This window comes from Rhinatrema bivittatum, chromosome 15 (genome assembly GCF_901001135.1).
Source record: "Rhinatrema bivittatum chromosome 15, aRhiBiv1.1, whole genome shotgun sequence".
Classification (NCBI taxonomy): Eukaryota; Metazoa; Chordata; class Amphibia; order Gymnophiona; family Rhinatrematidae; genus Rhinatrema; species Rhinatrema bivittatum.
This window is the reverse complement of record NC_042629.1, coordinates 73,476,606-73,498,026: the sequence shown is the minus strand read 5'-3', so window position 1 is coordinate 73,498,026 and position 21,421 is coordinate 73,476,606. Positions and strand designations below refer to the sequence as shown.

The following is a 21,421-nucleotide window of genomic DNA, read 5'->3' as shown; positions in this document are numbered from 1 at the left end:
GCTGACATTGTTTGGCCCTTTAAAGAGGAACACTTCTTCCTGGCACACAATCGCTGTATGACATTAGTCCCTCTGCAAGGCATAAATCTCTGAATACCTTAAATGTACAACTGATAATAAAAGTCACCTTGTAAAAGTAAAGGTGGTATGTTGCTTCTGATGATCTAACTCTTCCAGCTCGTATTTGTTTAGTCTGGATGTCAAAATTACATGGCAGTTACCACCTGATGGAAATGGTTATGTACATCAAGCTATGTGGCTTGCATATCTAGTCATTAAGGACTGCAGTATCGTGATAGTACCGGATACATCATGTAACTGGGAACTAGAAAAAGGGTTCCTTGTGTAGAAAATGCCCAAAGGATAGTGGATGCACTAAAGCAAAGAACATATTTAGAAGAAAAATTTAATAAAAATGCATTCTTGTAATGTAAAATGTTAAATATTTTTGTCTTTCGCATCCATACAGAGATATACTTACTTACAAATAAGACGAAAAGCAGATAGCCATTCATATAATGAACTGAGTTCTTCCAATCAGTGTCTCTGGTTACATACTAGGTACTTTCAATGTATCTTTTCTAATGCCTTTGCCTTTGGTTTTCTCTGCGATAACCCTTAAACGTTTGAAAGCAGGTGGAAGGGTCTGGCCCAAGAATGGTGGTGTGGTAATGTCAAGAATCATAATTATGTATTCCCCTAAAAAGAAAATAAGGAAATGTGTATAAGTCAATACAACACAACTGCACATCATGAAAAATACAGAGATGAAGAAATAAGACTGGATCTAGGGGACAGCATGCACCACTTCTGAAAAGGGAGCATTTCATTCAGGATTTTATTTTCCCAAATGAAGATCTTAAAAAAATTCTTACAGAAAGATATTTAGTGATCTTAGCAAATGAAAATAATCACATCCTATGCTAATCCCTTCTCACCATGGCATAAGTCATGCCCTGATAAACACAAACAGGTGAATTTCAAAGAAGTTATGCACACAAATGTAACCTACTACCATAGCAATTTTCATAAACCATTTACGCACATAGGGGCAGATTTTAAAAGCCCTGTGCGCGTAAATCCAGCTGGATTTACGCGTGCAGGGGACTTGTGAGCCGGCGCGCGCAAAGCCCCGGGATGCGCGTAAGTCCCAGGGCTTTGCTTGAGGGCGTGTTGGGGGCGGCGTGGCATTCGGGGGTGTTCCGGGGGTGGGGCCATGGGCGTGGTGCCGGCCCAGGGGCGTGGCCGAGGCCTCCGAACCAGCTCCCGGGCCGGGGAATGGGGCGCGCGGTATAATGTATAATCAAAAGAACCACCAAATTGGATAAGTCATGCCCTGTCCACGCCACTGAGGTACTGTGCAGTGGGAGGAAAGACCACATTTTTGCCACTATGATGGGGGATCCCTGTCGGCCAGTGAGTGGCAAGTGTTGGGAGATGAAGCCATCAGGCAAGGGAGGGATTCTGCTGCTGCCCAGTTAAGCCCTCAGTGGTGGGGAGAGGGAAGGAAAGGTTATAAAGATAAAAAGAAAGGCAACAAACTCCTCTTCCCTCTCTCGGCTTCTTTCAGAAACATCCCGTATTTTAAGATCATGTAATACATGATCAGCTTCCTTGCAATATACACGACCCTCATTAACACCTTTGCAGTACTCAGTCTCCTGAACTGAAGGGAAGAAGCACATCAGCGCAGACCAAGCCAAAGAGGCCAAAGTCCTTTGCTCTCATTTTATGTGCCCTAGTGCCTCCATTAAACAGCTCAAAACCGCTTCCACAACACAATGTGGGGAAATATTGCGTCGCTGCCACAAAGCAGTCGGATGCAAGTGACTTTTCAGGAAAAAAAATGCATCTTTGCAATCAGCCCATAGAGGAGCTTACACAATATTTGATACATTTTCAGTGAACGGAAGCCTGGTATTTGGTTTCTTGTAAACCCTGAGAAGAGCCAGATTAAGTTTTCATAAGAAAGAAGCAAAATATGTTAGTGCAAAATAATACAATAATGCAAATACTTAATTTGCTAGATGGCTAAGCATTGTATTTTTCTCGAACCTTTTTTTATTGCTTTTGCTTGTTTTATATTATTTTATCTTATTTTATTTTTATTTTAGTTACTATCTCCTAATTTTTTCTTTGGTAATTTGTGAACCATTTTGGTCAATTTCTATTTTGAAAAGACAGTATAGAAATGTTTTTAAATAAGTAAATAAATTAGGAGATATTCTTCATGCAACATTTTTTCTTAGGCTGCCAAAAATACTTGGGCTGGTCTGGGAAGAAATGATTCTCTATCCTGCACAAATATATAACCGTGCATAATATTTTATATAAATAGAGACCAATATGTTATACATATCTGAAGGGTACCTAAAGTGCCTTATGAGCCATTTGACTTAATTTCCCACCCTGTTCACCAAATGTAAGTAGTGAATGACAACTATACATTCATTATAGAATCTCTGGGATCCTTAGAAAGCTATCAGAATGCTGTCCATGCCTTTTTGCAATAGAAAATTACAATCAAAGTTGCACCTACATTATTATCAAGCTGTAGGAATTAAAAGGCAGAACACATAAGCAAACAGATAAGCTTGGCTACCACCTCCTGAACACAAGCCAAAGGAACTTAAAAGACAGCTCTGAATTCCCAGAAGATTTAACATAGTAACTTATAGTAAATGACGTCAGAGAAAGACCCAAATGGTCCGTCCAGTCTGCCCAGCAAGTTGTTTGGGTAGTAACAGCTGCTCCATGCTACCATTCATAAATGTTAAATCTTAAGTTAGCAAAAGGTTAACCCTTTTCATCATTTCCATCCTCTAACCATTAGGGATCCTTTGTGTTTATCCCATGCCCTTTTGAATTCTGTTACTGCTCTCATCTTCACCATCTCTTCTGGTGTTATTGTTTGTAAGGTTTTGGGTGGACCCTTGGACACTGTGGCAGATGACTACGCCCACGGGGGGGGGGGAGTCCCGTGAGGGGCCACAGGTCAGGCTCAGCTTTAGGACACACAACACAGAATTATCTTTTATTAAACAGAGTTGAGAAGCCACCAGAGGTGGCAGTAGTGAGTAGAGATGAAGCCCGGCTGGGCTTAGGGTTCCTCAGGACACTGGAACAGCGATCCCTCTATGGCTGTGCTGTAGTGCAGAGAAACTGAGAGCGTGAGTACGGTGGAGCATACACAGGGTTTTGGCATAGAGCCTCGTTGGTTGATTACTCACACAGGGTTTCTCCCGGAAGGTAACACAGAAGCTGGAATAGAGGCAGGCCCTCGAGGAGCGAGTACCTGGTTCCAGGAAACAGCTCTGAGAGAATGAAGATGGTAACTCACTGATGGTGTAGGCAGTGGATTCTTCCAAGCAGAAGTGAGCTCAGGCAGCAAGTCCGGGAACATGGGCCCTCGATGAGCAAGTACCGGTTCCAGACAGCGACCTGAAAGAAAAGAGAGAGGCCCCCGAGGAGCGGGTACCCCGATAGAGTAAGTCCAATTAAGGAGAGACAGAGTAGCTAGGTACGGAGAGCGAATCCCGTCCGTAAGGAGTCCTTTGCTAACTCGATTAGCTAGCAAAGCCTACTATTCCGGGATGTGTGACGTCATCACAGGGGGATGCCCCTGAGGTTCGCGCCAAAGAAGGAATAAGAAGCAGGGCTGCACGTCGCGTGCGCCCGCCCGCCCTATGGCAGCTAAACAACGTGGCGGGATGCAGCGCCCAAGCCAGATCGGGGACGTCGGAGAGGAAGGCAGGCAGCCAGACGTCCATCAACCACAGGAGGAGTCGCCAAAGAAGTAAGGAGGGCGGAGTGGAGACGTCGGGCAGCAACAGTCGTAACATCTGGGAAGCAGTTCCGTACATCCATCACCCTTTCCATGAAGAAATATTTCTTGACATTGCTTCTGAGTCTACCTCCTTGGAGCTTCAGATAATTGTGTATATATGATTGTTATCCATTGTGATCATGTGGAACGTGCAGAACAGAATTATAGTAAATAATAAATAAATAACCCCTGGTTCTATAGCTTCCTTTCCATTGGAAAAGGTTTGATTCTTGTGCATCATTTATACCTTTCAGGTATTTAGAAATCTGTATCATATCTCCACTGTCTCTCCTCTCCTCTAGGGTATACATATTTAGTTCTCCTGTCTTGTCTCATAAGTCTTTCACCATTTTGGTTGACTTTCTCTGTCCTGCTTCTATCCCATCTCTACCCTTTATGAAATACAGTCTTCAGAACTGAAACAGTTCTCTGGGTGGGGCCTCACTCAAGACCTGTACAGGAGCACTATCACTTCTGTTTTTCACTGCTGTTATGTCTCTCTCTAAGCAGTCTAGCAGCCACTGCCTCATCACATTGCTTTGCAACCTTCAGATTGTAAGACACTATTGCCCTAAGGTTTCTCTCTGGGTCTGTGCACATCAGTCTTTTGCCCGCCAACACACCCAGCTTCTTTGTATTACTGCATCCCAAATGCTTGACTCTGCCCTTCTTGGCATTAAATCTTAGCTGCCAAACCTTTGATTATTGTTCAAGCTTCCTTAGAGCATTTCTTATTCTCTCAGCTACTTCAGGGGTGTCCACGCTATTGCAGATCTTAGTGTTATCTGGAAAAAGACAAACCTTTCCTTGTAATCCCTCAGTAACATCACTCACAAAGATAATGGACAGAACCAACCCTTGAGGCACTCCACTTGTCACCATTCTCTCTTCAGAGTAGATTCCATTTACCAATACATACTGCTGTCTGTCAGGCAACCAATTTATAATCCATTCTACATCTTTGGGATCCACTTCCAGCCTTCTCATTTTATTCTGAAGTCTCCTATGCAGGGCCTTATCAAAAGCTTTGCTGATATCCAAGTAAAAGAGTCCTCTTCCTTGATCTAATTCTATAGACACTCAATCATAAAAATCAATCAAGCAAATTTATTTATTTATTTATTTATTTAGAAACTTTTATATACCGGCATTAGTGGGTACATCATACCGGTTCACATAATAACTTAAAGCTTGGAAAATACATTTCAACAAGGAGAATGTAACTGGGCGTGGGGGTAAAATAAATAGGCAGTAGGAAGGATAGATAAAACAAGAAAGTCATAACCAGAGAATACAATTTATAATTTACAATGGTAGTCTCCTTAATATAAGGAGAGGGCAGTCCCCTGGAGGGGGGGGACTACGAGAGGAGATGGAAGAGTTATTCTGGGTAAGCATGGTTGAACAGAAGTGTTTTTAGTTTCTTTTTGAATTTAATTGCACATGGTTCAATGCGCATGTGGTCAGGTAGAGAGTTCCATAGAGCCGGACCGGCAATAGAGATAGCACGGTCGCGGGTAGAGGAGAGATGAGCCATTTTCAGGGATTGGACATGTAGGGTGCCTTTGTTGGTAGATCTGGTGGGTCGGGTGGACTGGGGGGCAGTGAAAGGGAGGTCGAGCCAGTTGGAATTGTGGGAGTGGATGGACTTGTGTATTATGGTCAAGGTTTTGTAATGTATACGGGACAGGATGGGGAGCCAATGTAAGTCCTTGAGGATGGGGGTAATATGGTCGTGTTTGCGTGCGTTGGTAATGAGTCTTGCTGTAGCATTTTGCAGTAGTTGAAGGGGTTTTAGCGAAGACAGTGGGAGCCCTAAGAGGAGAGCATTACAGTAATCTAGTTTGGAGGTGAGAGTGGCTTGAATCACTGTACGGAGGTCATGGGTGTAGAGCAGGGGTCTGAGTTTCTTTAGTACATTGAGTTTGAAGAAGCCAGTTTTTAGGATGGAATTGATGTGAGGTTTCATACTAAGATTGGGATCAAGAAGTACTCCGAGGTCCCTAACAGAAGGTTGGGCTGTGAGGAGGTTGAGTTTAGGGTCGTTAGGCAGGAGGTCGGGGGGATGCGAGGAGATGTGGAGGAGTTCCGTTTTGTTCGTGTTGAGTGCAAGCTGAAGGTTGGTGAGGAGTGTGTTGATAGCTGCAAGGCACTTTTCCCAGTGCTCCAGGGCGTCAGATATAGAGTTGTGAATGGGAATGATGATCTGTACATCATCAGCATAGAGATAGAATTTGAGTTTAAGGTCGGAGAGGAGATGGCAGAGAGGGATGAGGTAAATATTGAAGAGGGTAGATGAAAGTGATGAGCCTTGTGGGACTCCTTGTTGTAGGGGGTATGAGGCAGATAGGTTGTTTCCGATTTTAACAGAGAACTTTCTGTTAGAGAGGTAGGATTTGAACCAGGCTAGAGCTATTCCTGAGATGCCGATGCTTTCTAGCCGTGTCAGGAGGTGGTGGTGGCTGATGGTGTCAAAGGCCGCTGAGATATCGAGAAGGGCGAGGAGGTAACTGTGACCTTGTCCCAGTCCTCTGAGAAGATAGTCAGTAAGGGAGAGCAGTAAGGATTCGGTATTAAAATGTTTCCTGAATCCAAATTGGGAAACATGGAGGATGTCATGGTTTTCTAGGTAGTCCATGAGTTGTGAATTGACCACCTTTTCCATGAGTTTGGAGATAAAAGGAAGGTTGGAAATGGGGCGGAAGTTGGAAGGGTCTTTTGGGTCTAGGGAGGGTTTCTTGAGGAGGGGTTTGACAACAGCGTGTTTGAGGGAATCTGGGACTATCCCATGGGTGATGGAGCAGTTGATAATATCTGCTATGGTGCTGGATATGCTGTTGGGGATGGCTATAAGGGCTTTGGTGGGGATGGTGTCGCTGGGGTGAGAGGCTGGCTTAAGTTTTCGCAGGAGGCCTGTAATTTCTTTAGAGGAGGTGAGGTCAATTGTGGCCATTGAAGGTTGGGATGGGGAGGGGATTGAAAGTGGGTTAGTGGGGGGAGGGGGGTTGGTGGGGGAAAATCTGGAGAGCAGGTTGGCGATTTTGCTTTGGAAGTAGTTGGCGAGTTCTTCACATTTAGCCGTAGCCTCGGAATCTGGAATGGTAGGAGGGATCGGTGTGGTAAGGCTAGCGACATAGGAGAAAAGAACTTTGGGGTTGAAGTTATAGTCGTGGATTTTTTTACCATAGAAGTCTCGCTTATGTTTAAGGGTAGACAGTCTATATGAGTGTAGGGCTGTTTTGTAGCTGGAGGAAAGTTGCGGGGTTGGGTCCTTGCGCCATTTTCTCTCTTTTTGTCTGAGATTGCATTTTAGGGTTTTTAGCTCTTGGGTGTACCATGGCTTAGAGGGTTTCGCTGCGGTATTTAAGATATGTTCTGTGATTGGGCATAGTTTGTTGGCAATGTCTTCTGTGAGGCTATGCCAGGATGTTAAGGCTGTGTCTGGGTCTGAGCAGATAAGTCTTGGTAGGGAAGAGGCTAGTGCGTCTGTTAATTTGTCGCTGGGGCAGGTTTTTCTGGATATGATGGTGGTGTGAGCAGGATGGTTAGTTGGGAGGGGTTTCTTCATGGCGAGTTGGCTTTCAATGAGGTAGTGGTCGGACCAGGGCACCGGGGTGCAGGTGGATGAGTTGGGGGTCTGGAAGCTGGAGTTAATAAACATTAGGTCCAACGTATGACCAGCTTTATGAGTTGGAGATGCTATAATTTGTCGGAAGCCTATGGCAAGGAGCGATTGAATGAAAGTTTCGCATGATGCAGTGGGGGGGAGAGAGTCAACGTGGAGATTAAAGTCTCCAAGGATGATGGAAGGGGTATCTGTTTTTATCCATTCTATAAAAAATTCAATTAGGGGGGAGGGGTTGGACTCAAGGACGGTAGGGGGGGCATATACTATACATATTTGCAGGGTAGCTGCATTAAAGAGACCTATTTCAAGTTTAGGCGGGGCTGCTATGCTGATGGGTTTAAGGTTAAGTTGTTTCTTGGCTGCTAGGAGGAGTCCTCCTCTTTTTTTAGGTCGGTGGATGGGGAAGATGTCATAGAGGGAGGATGGGAGTTGGTTTATGAGGACAGTGTCTGATTCTTTGAGCCATGTTTCGGTGACTGCACAAATGTCTGGAGTGCAGTCTGCAAGAATGACAGGACTTTCCTCTGGTAAAAACCATAATGCTTCAGATTTTGCAACCCAATGGATTATATTTAGAAAAATGTGTAAAGTGCATTCTTGTATAAGGTATGAATGTGTCAAAAGTATTTGCAAACAAATAGAGATTCTATACATTTCTGTTACTAGAGCCTAATTTTCTGTTGACATAAATATATTGGATAGATACCATTTAGGTTACTTTATGATGTTCTGTAGAACATAAAAAATATTTTCCTGTCTGGTATACCTTTTATTGGAACACTGTAATTATTGTCTGAAGAATGTTGTATTGTTGTATACATGAACTATTCAGACTAAATTGGTCACTTTTCTCCCCAATGTCATTTAGCCAACCATGCGTCATCATGACAATTTTTTAGGATGGATCAATACAATCAATACCAAAATGTATCTGCTAACCTGTTGGAAACAGGATGCTGGGCTTGATGGACCCTTGGTCTGACCCAGTATGGCATGTTCTTATGTTTTTATTCTCTTATGTTCTTAACCTTGCTTTTCCTCTCAAATCTAGCTTACATTTCTTTTCTACCCTGCCACTTCTTCTCTTCTTTCCCAGCAAACCAAACCAAATGACAGATCTTAATATCATTTATGAACAATAAGACATGGCTCAGATCATGTGATTTCTCAGTTGCCAGTCAGATTATGTAAAACATTCACTGCAATCTGGTGATGCAATTTTATTTTCACTGGTGTGAAAAGAGCAAGATTCGTAACTCCAGTCTATACTGCAATATGAGCGAGCTAACTTGTCTGTGGAAATGCAAGGAATCACTGTATATTTATATCTTTACTGGCTTTTAATTCTTGGTAATATTTTTAAGTTGAATGAAATTATAATCAGATGGCTAAGGATTGAAGTTATTGGGGTTAGCATATAAAGAAAATGTGGGAAGGTGACATTTGAAGCAGAGAGGAGGTAGTATAAGTACTTAACTATTGTTTTAATTTTCTTTTTTTAGTCTCACTGTTGCTGTCACAGCTGTGAGGGAGTGCTCATTATCGAGGCTCACTTTAGAAAGTGAATCATTAGAAAGCAGGGTGCCTTTCAGTGCAAGTACACAGTGGGCGTGCATGGTCTGCGAAGCTCAGGCTCGTCATCGTGTTTGGACAGTTCTTAACCTTGATAACCTTCAGAGATCTGGAAGATCTGTATCTAAGTAAAGGATTTGGGAACTGCTGGGGAACGATGTTTTGCTCACATAAAATAATACCTTGTATCTTTATGGTACATTATTTCCATGTGTAAATGTCAATTAAATATTTTGGGAGAGTGGGGGGTCAAGGTGGCAGCTGAGGGTGGTTGTGTGCAGTGAAGCCCTCATTCCATCTGCTGATTTTACTTCATTTAAACATTTTCCTAATATCTTTTTCTACCTGATGGTTGGGAGAAAGAAAAAAAGACCTGTTGTCACTGTGTTTCCCTTCTGGAGGGTCTGATTGAGTCTTTTGCTGTGGTGAATATGCCGGGATGGAAGCTTTGCAGTCCCCCTGGCTTATGCTTTGCTTAGCTCCTGCCTAGATTCTGCAGTTTCTGGACCTTACGAGAGAAGCTGGAAGCATCAGTAGCCAGCAGTAGTGCCCTAGGTGTTGGGGGACCATGAGTGAGCCATAGAGAACTGGATCATTTTGCTGGAAGACATTCCCAGGTGTTCCTACAAGACAAAGGGGTGAACAGAGTGTTTTCATCTTACAAGGCCATCTAAATTCACTTTAGGGGAGATCAGGAATGTGAATCCCTTAGGCACAGATCTCCTCTTTAGTTGGCAAAGCCCATGACTTGGAAAATACAGTGAGCCAGCATCAGGTTCAATGGCAGGAGAATGTCAAAAGGTTAGAAATGATGGAATATCGAACAGAAACTGAAGATGTTATACTGCAATTTGCATTTCATAAATTTTCTTAACATAAAAGCAATTCTTGTGCTGGAAATGTTTAAATGGTCTCTGATAGTGGCTGTCAAGGTTCCTGCAGAATCTATTCCATCAGATTCAAGGATATAGTATCTCCCACCTTTAAAAAGAATGAGCGTGAGCAAGCCATCTCCAATATGGGTGACAATGTTAACTTGACAGCCTTTCTGGAAACAGAGGATGATGAATGGGCAGTGCCAGTGACTGTAATTGTTTCACTGGAACTAGACCCAGATGAAGATGTTCTTCAATTAGGGTTAAGAACAATTTATGAAGATGAAGGTCGGGGTGTTTCCTGATGTTACTAAAGTTACACCGAGGAAACTAGGACAATTTTGGTGAATAAGACCATGAGTGCTGCAGTTGAGTGTTTTTATGTAAATATATAATTAGATGTTGGAATGTTCCATGTATTTCTTGAGCTGATGTTTTTTGAGTGATAAGACTGTGCAAGAAGGAGGTCAGGTCTTGACTCCCTCTCTGTTAAGCTTATGAGATGGCCTTCCCTCAGATTTTGGCTCTTCTACTGTGCAGTGGGTAAAAGCCCGTTTGCCTCTTGGATTGTGACTTGATCCTCCCCCCAAATGAACTGAGGACTTGGATGAGTAATGTAGTAAGTGACGCTATAACTGGGCATGGTCTTGCTTTTTTTTTCTTTTCCTTGCTGAATGCCTTGTGCTCTTGGAGTTGGGTGGTGTTGATTGTACATGGAAATATGGATTCCTCTGTATCCCCCCCCCCGTGTCACTTGTGGCTTTGCAGAAACATTGTTTCCATAGCTTGGGAAAAACAGAGGACTGTGGGCTCTCTTTACTTCAGTCATGTGGTTAGCAGGAGCCACGGTATTTACATATGGGTTTCCCTTCATCCTTGCTCGTTTTGCACAAGAATCTTGCTTTACGTAATGTGGCTAGGATTTATACCATATATATATTAAATATTGGTTGGAAACAGATTATAGCTGTTTGGACACATCAGTCAAATATCCTTAGTACCTGCAGAGCTCTGCATTAAACGGATCCATGTGCCACTCTTCTGTATTGTATGCACAATTAATACCAGACCATGGAAAATAAAGAAACAATGGCTCATAATTTTGGAATTATCATTTTCTTTGACATTTCACATATGGAAAACCATGCTAAGTTTAATGCTGGTGATATCAGAAACATGCTTTTTTTATTTTCATTTTACATCTGGAGTCCCTTCATTTCTTCCTTTTTGTCGGAGGCTCTGGTGGTCCCTAGTCAGTGTTACTGCAGACAGCTCTCACTGCTACAGACAGAACTCCCATTACCAAGAATAACCATGCAGACAAAATAATTGCAAATTTTAATGTAGCTTTATTACATTTTACCTGTGGCAGTATCACATTAGATATTTAACTAAAGCTCTCTGCCAGAAAAAAAAAAAAGACTAAATGCAATTGGATGCACAGCGAGGAAAGGCGAGATTTCTTGTGACAAAGTCCAAAGGCACTGCAAGTAGTCTACTACAAAAGGACCTTGAAGTCCTTGTGGAAATGCATTGAAATCCTAGCTCAGTGTGTGGAAGTGGCCAAGAAAGCAAAAAAATATTAGGAATGATTCAGAAAGGAACAGAAAAGAAAACTGAGAATATAATAATGCCTCTATCGATCCATGGTGTGACTGCACCTTGAGTACTGTGTGCATTTCTGGTCACCCCATGTCAAAAAAAAATAAAGCAAAACTGGGAAAAGTGCAGAGAAGGGCAATAAAAATGATAAAGGGAATGGAATATCTCAGCTCTTCACAGGGCTGGTGCAAGGGTAAGCGCCCTAGATGAACCTTATGTCTAGCACACACACACATACACACACACACACACACACACACACGGTCCTAGCCCTAGCCCTGACCTCTCCCCCACACACAAGTAAAAGTTTTGCATTTATAAAATTTTCCATGAAAAAGGACATTCAAAGTACAGTTTTCTGAGATAAAAATATTACATACAACAATGCATATAAATATAATATACATATTGTATGCCAACCAGAAAACCCTGCTAAAAGGCAAAAAAGACATTTGGAACCCATATAGTATTAGGCCTATTGTAACACATGTTGGTATAGGCTTGGCACTCAAAGCCATGAGTATTTATTTATTTATTATTTATTTATTAAAGGCTTTTATATACCGAATTTCTTGATACAAATCAAATCAGCTCGGTTTACATCGAACAAGTAGAAACTATAACCAACCAAACAGTAGAGACAATTTGAAGGAGTATAAAGTTACATTATAACAAGGAAGTGTAAACTTGGAGTAGGAAATGAGAAGGGGGACGAAAGATTATAATATACATTAGAGTATGCGAGGGAGGCTAGGAGCAGTCCTCATGATAATTTGTAAACGTTCTCTTAATAATTTATATACATGGTATAAACATGAGTATAAACCTCCCAAACCAAAACAGCACTAACTGCCAGTGCTCAAATAGTAACAACCCTACCTATGAAAAGGAAATGCTGTAAATATTACACCAGTACCCTTCCTATTAAAAAACAGAACAAGCCTAGTTGCTATAGAACCCTACACAGAAACTACATGCTAGCAGAATACCTCAAGTTCAATGATGCATGCATAATACAGACAAATCCTCATCATATACAGAATAAAGAGACCATAAAGTAAAAATTAAAAATATGCAGACAAAAAACTGAACTGGAAACTACAACACTAGACTCTGTATGCAGTGCAACTATGGGAAAACAGAACCACTCCATCCTTCATATAATATCCAACAATAAAATCAAGAAATATAAAACATTAATAATAGTAAAACCATACTATTAAAAAGAATATTTCAAAATAGCTGACAAAGAGAATGACACCCAATAATTAAAAACTCATGAAAATTAAAAAAAAAAGTTCCAAAAATAAATTAACAAACAGCAGACACATCAAATAACATCCAATGATTAAACTAACAAGGATATAAAATAAACCACTCTCCATAACTATAAACATTTGATTTTCAGATACCCTGAGATTGTCATGGACTAGCTAATGGGGTGGGGAACATGGATTACTGCACACAAACATTCTTCTTTTTCTCTCATATATATACATACACACACATACAGATGTTCATTCTCACACACAAACACACAGGCTCTCCCCCACACATGCATGATCTATCACACACATGCTCTCTCACTTATGCATGCACACATATGCTCTCTCGTTCTCACACCCTCCCTCCCTCATACACACACACACACCCTCATTCACTCAGACCCTCTCTCTTTCTCATACACAGACACACACACACACAGGCTTCCTCCCTCTCTCATTCACACACACATACACACACACACACCCTTGCTCCTTCATGCACACTAAATTCCTCTTCTCTCTTACTCACATACACACTCCTTCATAAAAGCTCCTTCTCTCTCTCTCTCTCTCTCTCACACACACACACACACACACACACACACACACACACACACACACACACACACACCCTCCCTCTGTCTCTCTCTCATACAGCTTCTCACATAGACACTGTCTCTTCACACACACACGAACCCTCTCTCTATTTTAAAAAGGCCAGGCAATGCGCGTAAAGCCCCGGTTCACGTGTAAGTCCTGGGGCTTTACTAAAGGGGCAGGGGCGGGGCCAGAGGCCTCCGACAGAGTGGCCATTGCCGCTGTGTCGGAGGATTGCGTGCCATCAGGCTGCCAGTGCGCGCAACTTGTGCACATGGACGCGAGCGCGCAAGCTTTTGAAATCTACCCCCAAATATGTAATATTAAATCCTATAATGAAAGTTTTCATGAAATATGGAGATTTTCTTGGAAAAATGTGCATTTTACAGGACTTTGACTAGAAAATAAAGCTGTCAGTTATCACCAGATGAGTATTACTAGAAGCTTTCCCACACTTCCCTAAAATGCTAATGTTTACCTTTTCCAATAAAGAATACCCAAGAACAAGAACCCAAAGCTCAGTGCAATACAAGGATACTGTTTCATTTTCTTCCCTGTTTCCCACCAACCATGAAGAGAGAGGAAAAACAAATTCAATGAAGACCTCCTTGGGGTGCTGCCGATGAGTTGATGCAGTCAATATGAAAAATCTGTGTCAACTTTAACCAAGACCCAGGTTTTCCATGTATAAAACCAAACTAACCCTAAATGTGCTGTCCATATGTTTACAGTGAGAAGAAAATGTATTCACAATTTGGCATTATACCTATTGATGTACCAGACACTTAAATAGAATTTGATGCTAATGGAGTAAATTAGGCTTTTGCAAGACAACATCTTTGTCTGCATGAAGCATCTAAGAACAATGTGGGTTTCGATATTGCCTTCTACCTTAACAGGATCATGCCCACTTTTTATTTTTATGACATCAAAAGAAAAAGAAACAGAATGAACTCTTATTAATAGCAAAAGGGTCTTACAAAGTTCCATTTAGAAAATTGATTGTGGGGGGAAAACTGGCCAACTTCCAACAGTCAAAGTAGTTTTTGTGAAACTCTGTTAAAGAAATAAGACTTCTGTACACAAGGCAATGAAGGTGTCTTTTATCACAATCTGTAATAGGGAGGGTCATTTTAAATAGTTTGTAAAAGTCAGTGCATGAGTGCCTAACATTACAGCAGTAAGTTATAAAGTGTGTTGTTATTTGCTCTAAAAGTACATGCATATATTTGCAATGAAGGAAAATGCATATTCTCAACCCATTTTATGCATATATTTTGTGCACGTAATAACTGTGTTAAACAGGAAGGTATGCGTGCACTCTGCTTAGGAAAATACTTGTACATGTGCCTGTAGTCAAAAATTCACCCAGACCCTGCAGCACTTCACCCTGATCCCCACCACTTAACAAAAAGTGCACACAACTGCTGAGTCCACTTTCACTTCTGCAACTTACAGGCCGATTCAAAAAAACCTGCGGGGAGCCGGTGCTCCGTGCTGAGCCCCCGCTCTCCCGACGCGCGCCCAGGCACCTCTTCTGGGCATGCAATTCTGTATTTAAATTAGGGCTCGCGCTCATAAGGAGGCGCTAGGGACACTGGCGCGTCCCTAGCGCCTCCTTATTAGTGGAAGCGGCGACTGTCAGCAGGTCTGACAACAGATGCTTAATTTTATCGGCGTCGGTTGTCGAACCTGCTGACAGCCACGGGTTCGGAAAATGGATGCCGGCAAAATTGAGCGTCCGGTTTTCAACCCGTGACCGGTGGGCAGATTTTTTTTTTTAGAACTTTTTTTTTTTTTAAGTTTTGGGGCCTCCGACTTAATCTCGCTATGATATTAAGTCGGAGGGTGCACAGAAAAGCATTTTCTTCTGCTTTTAACCTTTACAATATAAGGGATAACAATAGCGTGTCTAAAACGCGCAGCCAAACGGGGGCTAAATGGTGAGCTTGGCCGAGCGCACCGTTCTGTTTTGGCCTGTTAATTAGGAAGTGGAAAAGTAAAGGGGCAAGTTTGGTAATGTATAGCAACCTGTGTGTGAACTGCTAAGACCTGCCCCACGTTTTCCTCTCACATTTATGTGTGACACTACTAGTACATGCAAACCTTCAGGCTCTTCCAACAGTTTAAAAAATTTACCCCACAATGTTACGATATCTTTGCCCATTGGATTAGGAATCAGAAATGACAGCGTAAATGATATGGGCAATTGATTTTATACTGTACTAGTAGATATGTTCTTTCTAAAGCTGCATAAATACAAAGTTACACTATCTGGTGATACCAGGATAGACTACAAGACCTCATGAGAATTAAAAGGCTCCAATGTGGTTTTCCATGGAGACCTGTCATATTCCAAATTCTCACTTTTTATATTACATTCTACCACAGCTTTTTTCATTTGAAAGTTTCAGGTAATGTAGTTGTCATCTATCAGTAACAGATGAGAACAAAAATACAATGGCAGACCTTTTTCTCATCATACCTTCTGTTATCTGAGACTCTAATTAAGGAGATTCCCCATCTCTTACCCATGCAACTCCTGCAAATTTAATTTGGGAACAAGTGATCAGATAGATAACAGAACTCGATTCCCTGAACCACTTTGTAAACTGTTCATAAGCCGCTTTATTCGGAAAACTCCAGCAATATGAGCCAAGGAGATCCTTGGTATCAGAGGGTACAGGATTGTTGGCATTACTCAGGAATATCTGCTGCAGATTTCCAGGAAAAGGGCTTTGTCCTTTTTTTTGCCCCATGTATGTGGAATGCACGTCCAGCAGTATTAAAGAAAGAGCAAGCTGTAAAAGAATTCAGAAAACAGTTCAAAACTTTGTCAGAATGTCTTAATTATTTTGTATTTTATATGTACTGTATGTTTTTATTTATTTATTTATTTATTTATTTATTCGGTTTCGCCATCAGAACAGTTTACAGCATCGTGAAACAAGATTAAACATCATCCTAGCAAACTGTAGTGCAGTAGGGTTGTGGTTTTTGGGATTTGAGTGTTATTTGATTACATATAAAAATTGTTATTATCACATATAAAAATTCTGATATGCAGCAAAAGCTATTACATACAAAACTATTTTTACCAATAAGAGTGGGGTTAATAGGTGAGGAAGAAAGGATGTGTCTAGGTTGGCTGAGTTATCCAGTTTGGTCAGTAATAGCAGGGGTTTAAAAGTTCAAGGTATACTTAGGAGGGTGTAATGTATATTATGTGAGGTCAGTTGCACATTATCTTAGGAATTCTAATGGTAAGAGTTATTTAGTTGTTCGAGGGATGTAGCATTCTTCATGGTGTTGGGTTGCGTGGGTCCTTGGTAGACTGGTTGCTTGAGTGAATTTGAGTAGGTTCTGGTGAGCAATAAGGTTTTCAATTCTTTTTTGAAAGTTTTAATGTTTGGTTGCGTTCTTATTTCAGTTGGTACTGAGTTCCAGAGTGTAGGGCTGGCGATGGATATGGCTCTCTCACGGGTTATATTCAGATGTGTGGTTCTGGCGTGGGGTATTTTGAGGAGGCCTTTATTCGCTGAGGTAGGTTCCGTTTTGGATTGTGGATTACGATGGATTTACTTAGCTAATTGTTTTGTTATCCTATGATTATTTTATGCAGGATTGTGAGTACTTTGTATTCTATTCGGTATTTTATTGGGAGCCAGTGTAAAGAAATGAGGGTTGGTGTGATATGCTCATGTTTTTTTGATCCAGTCAGAATTCTGGTGGCTGTGTTCTGTAGGATTTATAGAGGACGGATGGATATTGTGACCTGCCCTAGACTATTGTATAGGAAGTGGCAGGATATAAAATGTTTTAAATAAATAAACGACTATTATACAGTATTCTTGCCCAAAGAAATATTCCTTTAAAGTTATCCATTGACTAAAAAAAGATCTGTTATACCAAACAAGTCTTGCTTTATCATACACTTTTCCCATTCTTGCTATGCGTATTAAGCAGATACAAATATACACACATTGTATATATTATACACAGAAATGTGTGCACCTGTGTAATACATCACTTAATCTATCGCCAAGAACAGGTGAAGGCTTTCTTTTATATATCTTTCTTGTTACCTGCTGAGAACCACGGTTTGAATGGGCTATAAATAGTATAAATACATATAGTACAAATGCAGCATGTATATGAAATTCATATCATCCAAATGGGGATTTCAGGCTCAACCATTCCCTTACTTCAGTCTGATGTGAAGAATAGGGTTAACATTTGTGCTGCTTGAGCTGTATGACAGTTGCCATTGTTATTGTTTTGTTTATTCAATTATGGTAGGATAATGTTAGATGCAAAGGAATAAAATAATTTGTCCACTGGGAAGATAGGCTTCTTATATACCAGTCCTAGAATCTCTTCTGCTCTAGTCATCCCTGGCTCTTACTGAAATAATGCACTTCAGAACACTTATTTCTCAGTAGTAATCCTTTTTCTCTATCTATATATCAGATAGTAAAACAAAATAGTTAGGTGGGCCGTGCAGTTCAGGCTCTAGTGAAGGGGATCATGTTTGGATATCCCAGCGGCTGGAATGGCTTAGGCCTTGACAGGATGGATGCCCTTCTAGGTGGTGCTTCTACATCCCTTGGGCTGCAAGTGCTCCTGCAATTGTTCAGCCATATCCTCTTGGGAAGGGGAGGGCAGGTGAATTCAATATGGATGACTATAAAGGAAAAAAGACCAAAAAAAAAATAATCCTGATACTCATCAGATCCATGACTGGGAAGAATCCAAAACAGATTATCCAGCTGTCCCAGACGCAGCTTACACTGCGTGCCTTCACATCTTTTCTTTCTGCAGACATTTGTATCAATCAATTCTTCTCCTTCCTCTTTGGTGCATGTTTGCTGGAGTTTAAAAGCAGCAATACGCACCATACAGAGGATGCATTTCAATCCTCAGTGCATGTGACGTCAAACTGTGTCCAGCTGCAGATCACTTTTCATTACTTTGGTCTGGAGACTGAACTTCATAAATTAAGCTGCACTGAACACACTTTCATCAGGCAATAACTTCCTATAGAAGGCCAAAAATGTTCCCTGTTTTCTTACATATTCAGTACAGCTTGTACAACTGAGGGGTCGATTTTAACAGGAGCGCACGTGCGTCCATGTACGCGTAGTTCCCAGCGTGCACACATGGACGCGCCGATTTTATAACCTGCGCAAGTGCAGGTGGCCTGCGATTCGCTCACACAGTGGGGAGGAATTTTAGTACCTATGTGCGGCGACACAATCGGCCAGTCCTCCACTTTCCTATCCCTACTCTTCCTACCTCTTCCCCTCTCCACCCTGACCTCTAGATCTATCCTAGCTATCCCTTTTTTTTTTTTGGTACTTACTTCATTCCCCGAGTTGAAGAAAGTTGCGTGAGTCATTGGGACAGCACAAAATGGCGTGCAAGTTAGAAAATGGCCGCATATCTGGGCGTACACCGTACTCCGAAGTGAGCCCGCGTGCTGGTTTGAAAGTTACCGTCGCAATGAGTTCAGACTGTGATGCATACACATACCTCCATGAAAACTATTTATTAAACAGATGCTTGGCAAGTAGATGCATGAAAAGAATAGTCTTCATAATAACCTATTAGAACACGTCATTTTATAGGATAGGAGACAGTATTTAAAGATTTCAAAAGGGCATGGGATACACACAGTGATGGAAATGAAGAAAAGGGGTAACTTTAGGTGTAAGATTTCTGCATGGAGTGACGGTAACAGAAGGCATGAGGGTAACCTGCTACTATCCTGAACAACTTGCTGTGCAGACTGTTTGGATCTTTATCTGCCATCATATACTATGCTACTAAGTAATTTTATCTATAACTCTGCTAAATAATAGAAAGCCGCTGAATTTCCTAGCCTTAACCTGAAGGTAAACAAAGAGGAGCATAATTTTAACTGCCTTGAGAGAGAAGAGTAAACTAAAAACAAATTCCTATTTGATCCCCGCACAGCTCATATGGATCTGCTTCAGATGATGCAGGTATTGTCTTGTAAAGACTTTTGGGAAATCTGCAGCTGCTAGAATTTTTCATCTCCCTGCAGGGAAGCAAGAAGACTAAGATAATAATTGTCTTTTTTTTGTGCGTGAGTAGGGATATAATTATAAATCTCAAAGGATATATTTAAAAAAACAAAACTTGACATAACAAGAAATGCCTTAAAGTGACAGGAAAATAAATCTCCATTTTCAATTCTTGGCACATCTGGTTGCTTCTGTATTTCTTTTCCAATGAAAGAAACAATGTACTGTAATGTCTCTGTGATGAAAACCATCACTACTCCTGCATGAAATGCTAAGACAGATCTGTTTACTGATTCACTAGATTCACGTTGATTATCTAAGGCAATGAGTTACCCCTTCCATCCCTTTTCTCAATCTATTAATCAGTAGCAGGGATGCGAGGCTTTCACCACTGCTCTGTATAATGTATTTTGCAAGATATATTACAGAGAGTGATGCTTATACGCAGTCTAAGGGAAAAACTGGCTGCTGCATTGGACAATGGGAAGTAGTAGAGCTCTAATTTAGGGGAGCACAGTATTTTTCTCTTCTGTTCAGTGACTATTGCATTTTTTATAGAAACTACTTCTGGTGGTGTGCTAAATGCTATTCATTATCTCTACGTGGATGTAGCTTCCTGCTTTCATTTTTCTGTTTATATATCCTGAAAGCCCAGGATGCTACACAATAAGAGAATGTTTAATTACTTTGCATAGTGACTTCAAAGACCAAAGACTTATCCAAATGGATAACTCAGCATGCTGTGGGATCGGGGCATTTTATTAGGTAAAGTCCCTATTAAGTAGGTATTGCTAGCACTTTAATGTTTGGGTCCAGGAAACACATGAGGATGGGAGACTAAACACCAGAAGACCACTTAGGGCAGCCATCTCCAGAATGTGAAAGCAGCCGGAGGATCTGAAGTTACATTTGTGATTGCCTTGTTAGTCCACTTTCATACATGGAAATAAGGAATATGCAGTTAGTCCAATGAAAAGGTATTCACTTATTTATTTTGTTACCCTTTCTTTCTGTAATATAGCATCCTGGCTAGAACAATCCATGCTTTGTTTCTTTGATTTGTTTTCTTAGAAACAAGTGCAAAGAAGCTGAAAACTTGTCTGTTCATTAAAATCTGGAATACAAAAAAATCAAACAGTCCTCCAAGAACATTGGCTAGAAAACAGAGGAAATAAAAGTAATGCTTGCCTGTCCTCACTGCGTTGTCCACAGGAAAAAGCTCTTTCTTTGATTTGGCCTCTTTGGCTATTGATTCAGACCTAGAAAACATAAAAACACAACTGTATTTTTAAAGGTAAATACATTTGCTCTCTTAATAAATATAATGCTATGTAACAGTGCCTGGATGATGATTTGGTATAGTAATCATTTCATTTTCATACAAACATAGATGCAGTAATGCGGAAATGTGCCACATTTTTTTTGGAACTATCTGCTTTGCAGATGTAAGCATCAAGAATGTTTCCGGTGGTTCATCTGTTTTACTTGGTAGTAATATTAGGAAATATCCATATATAGGACTAGAAACTGTCGTTCTCTTCAAGGAGACTAACAAGTCCATAGGCTACCAAAATGATAAGGGGAATGGAACAGCTCCCCTATGAGGAAAGGCTGAAGAGGTTAGGGCTGTACAGCTTGGAGAAGAGACGGCTGAGGGGGGGATATGATAGAGGTCTTTAAGATCATGAGAGGTCTAGAACGGGTAGATGTGACTCGGTTATTTACTCTTTCGGATAGTAGAAAGACTAGGGGCCCTCCATGAAGTTAGCATGGGGCACATTTAAAACTGTATGTGGCTGCACGCGAGCTGGGACGTACTCACATACATACCTATGTGCGCATTAAGAATAAGAAGGCAGAAAAGAGGCATTCCCAAGACTTACATGCATAACCCAAATTTTGCTGCAGTCCACGTTACTACTGGTCCTGATGAGGTGCAAGTTCCACCAGAGGGGTCCTGAACACGGGGATGGGGGGAGAAAGAGAGAGAGCCAGTCTGACACTCTATA

At 41.2% G+C, this 21,421-nt stretch overlaps 1 protein-coding gene across 2 annotated transcripts in view; it reads right to left on the bottom strand.

The window, feature by feature from the left end:
- Positions 1–406: 406 nt before the first annotated feature.
- The window catches only part of MORN1 (MORN repeat containing 1), a 147,276-nt gene continuing 126,261 nt past the window's right edge, over positions 407–21,421 (bottom strand). Inside the window, exons 13-14 of one of the 2 annotated variants that reach the window (XM_029578831.1) lie at positions 20,601–20,671; positions 407–699 (exon numbers count right to left, since the gene is read on the bottom strand). In XM_029578831.1, the coding sequence (XP_029434691.1) occupies positions 551–699; positions 20,601–20,671 (220 nt within the window). In that variant the 3' untranslated portion in view covers positions 407–550. Of the gene's footprint in view, positions 700–15,219; positions 16,167–20,600; positions 20,672–21,421 lie in introns of those variants that run through there. The other variant, XM_029578832.1, reaches the window with a different exon arrangement.